Source organism: Eimeria acervulina, genomic scaffold (genome assembly GCF_000499425.1).
Source record: "Eimeria acervulina Houghton genomic scaffold, Eah_scaff2793, whole genome shotgun sequence".
Taxonomy (NCBI): Eukaryota; Apicomplexa; class Conoidasida; order Eucoccidiorida; family Eimeriidae; genus Eimeria; species Eimeria acervulina.
The window spans coordinates 1-2,849 of record NW_013548009.1 but is presented as its reverse complement, the minus strand read 5'-3'; the positions used below and the strand labels follow the sequence as shown (position 1 = coordinate 2,849).

Sequence of the window (2,849 nt, the reverse complement as noted above, 5' to 3'; positions counted from 1 at the left end):
TTGCTGCTGACTGCCCCCCAGGTTGGATTGACTGGACCTCATCCACTCTTCGTGGTCTTCTTTCCAAAGGCCCTAATGGGCTGCTTTGGACTTTGTCGTGGAGTCCGGTGTACACAGCAGCCCTTTCGTCAGGCACATCACAATCATCAACGAATGCCTCTAGCTTCTTCTCTAGCACTCCAGCGCGGTGTGCAGCGTGCGAGCGACATCTACATTGTAGCAATACTTAGAACTCTGCGCGTTTTTCTTTCGGGGTGTACACTTTACGTTGCGTATGCGGTGGACGACACGCGGCCACCAAGAACCCCTTATTGACCCTTCCCCCGGCGCTTCTGCTGCATATTGTAGCTCGTCAAGAACCAGAAATATCAGTGCCATGGTTTGTATCCCGCATTTGACCTGCGTGGATTTCACCCACATCTTTTTGAACGCAGATGCAAAGAGGCATTCTAGATTGGATAAAAATTATTTCAGGTCCTCGAGGAAGGGCGAAGCCTTCTTCTCTGCAATTATCAAGTGCCGTATCTGCAAACTGGCGCGTTGAAAAAAAGGCCAATGACAGGTCAAAGCCTAGATTATCTTTCTCCTCAGGCGGAGGTGTCTCCTGGACTAGAGGAATGCGGTGCAGCGGATGGGTTTACAGACGGCACCTCCGCAAGCTCCTCGTTGAGCACTTCGGAATTTGGTAAAAATCCTTCAATATCCGCTCGCAGCTCTCCACCTGTATCCTAAAGAGACACGACAAAAACAGCAGCAGCAGAAGCGCCAGAAACAGCAAAACCAGACGGACCAGCCATGACAACAGCAAAGAACAAGAACAAGAACAAGAACAAGAACAACAACAACAACAACAACAAAACACAACAAAACAACAGCAACAGCAGCAGCAACAGCAATGATGACGACGATAACGACAACAAGAACAAGAACAGCGAGACAAATAGCAGGAAGAGCAACTACATTATTCAGTCCGGGAATATTGCACTTCATCAGCTGCTCCGAACAGCTATATGCACACATAGACGCACGCACACGCATCCACCAGACAGTTTAACGACTTTAGTGGCGACTGCTGCAGCAAATACAGGAATCAACACGTAGTGGCGTCTAGTTTATTGCATGCATGCATGCACAGCTTGCATGTAGCAGCTTCAGCTTGTTGAGGCGACGCCCGTTGCCCACGCACCATGATACGCGCAGGCAGCAGCAGCTGCGGGACAGCATTAGGATCGTCAAGAGAAGAGGGCACTGCGGTTGGATCGTGTTGCTGGAAGCTGACTCCTCCTGCAGGTGTCCCAGCTGATGCTATCCACGACATACGGCCTGAGTCATGCGGCATAATTTGGGGACTCAGGGGGTCTGGATCTGGCTCCTGTCTAACGTTAAATCTCTGCTTGCGCCTTCCCCTAGGCCTCTTTGCTGTTGTGGGGGGCATTGAGGGTCCTTCATCCACAGTATTCGACGGAGCTCTCCCGCCCGGGACAGAGGCTCCTAGTGCAGCTTTAGCTGAGCCATCGGATATATTTTGGGGGGTTGAGGGGCCTGGAGATGACCCCTGCTCATCGCCAATTCTCCGCTTACGGCCTCTTCTAAGAATGATTGGTACTGGACGGCGCGCTGAAAGATTTTGATGCACATTACTCGGTGGAGGACTCCCGTCCAGGCCAGAGGCTGCTGCTGATGTGGCTGGCCACGAACCAGCAGAACGATTAGGCAGGTCAGAGTTATGTGGTTCGTCTGCTGGCAATAAGGCCGATTCAGCAAGGGGAGCTTCGCTGCCAAGTAGCACGGCGTCAATAAAAGCATGCAGGCCAGGGTCGAGAGGGGAGGCAGGCTGTAGCGGGCCGTCGTGAAGCGGCACCTCAAGTATCAGCAGTCCTCGCCAATGCCCCTCACCGAGTGCTTCTTCGCCTCCCCAGTTAGGACCTTCTTCTCCTCCGTTTGCCGCTACCTGTTCAGCCGTTTCTGCCGGTAATAGTGGAGCTGTCGCGCCGGCGGTCACCTCCACTGAAGAAGCATCTGCTGTTAGTTCATCCGCCAGCATAGGAACAAGAGGCGGTTGAATGTTGAGACCTATGTCCTGTTGGTCATCTAAGGACGTACCGCCAGGGGAGTCGGTGCTACTTGGATCGGATACCCTGCATTTTCTGTTCCTCCAGATAGAGTCCAGCCTGCGGGCGAAGGCCGCACGCTTAATTATCTTTCTTACTAGCAAACTGCACATGTAGACAAGGAATATCATAGCAGAAATGGCAGAAAATGCTGCGAACAGCAGTGAGATCCTCGACTGTCGCGCCGTCGTGGAGGCCCTGCCCCACTTCCATTGCACCCCGTCTCGATGCGTGGTGTCTTGTGGCTTTAGAAGGGAAGCAGAAGGAGGATACTCAGGAGGAGAAGAATTCCCAAGAGGGGGGCCTCTCCAACCTGCAAAGCCAGAACCATCAAGTATTCTCTCGCTCATCTGCGACCGTCAGCAAGACCAGTCCAGGAAACTCATGTAGACTAGCCACCGATGCATTCAGGGAAAGGAGCACCTTCTCGTACAGAGGATAAAAATTTGTACAAGGGCAAAGAAACAGTGAAAGAAGTTCATGTAAGTTAGCAGAACAAGGATGCCAAACGGAGACGGCTACGAAGAGCAACGAAGGCGGCCAGTTCATTCGAGACTTCCTCCCGCAGTAACAGGAACCCAAAGAAATGAAACTCCGACTGCAATGGAAAAATTAAGTATTTCCCTCGTTAAAAAAACAAGAAATATGCAAGATATACTCATTAACCTTCTAACATCTTGATCCAACTTCGAGATTTCCTCACAAATTAACCTCAGGCGGTCTATCTTGCAGAGAGGG

General features: G+C 51.5%; 1 protein-coding gene across 1 annotated transcript; it reads right to left on the bottom strand.

The window, feature by feature from the left end:
- Nucleotides 1-587: 587 nt before the first annotated feature.
- EAH_00067550 (hypothetical protein) lies at nt 588-2,787 on the bottom strand (the record flags this gene model as incomplete). The annotated part of the gene is made up of 3 exons (XM_013392517.1): nt 588-728; nt 1,187-2,424; nt 2,778-2,787. The coding sequence occupies 3 exons, from the start codon at nt 2,785-2,787 to the stop codon at nt 588-590; spliced, it is 1,389 nt and encodes a 462-aa protein (XP_013247971.1).
- Nucleotides 2,788-2,849: the final 62 nt, after the last annotated feature.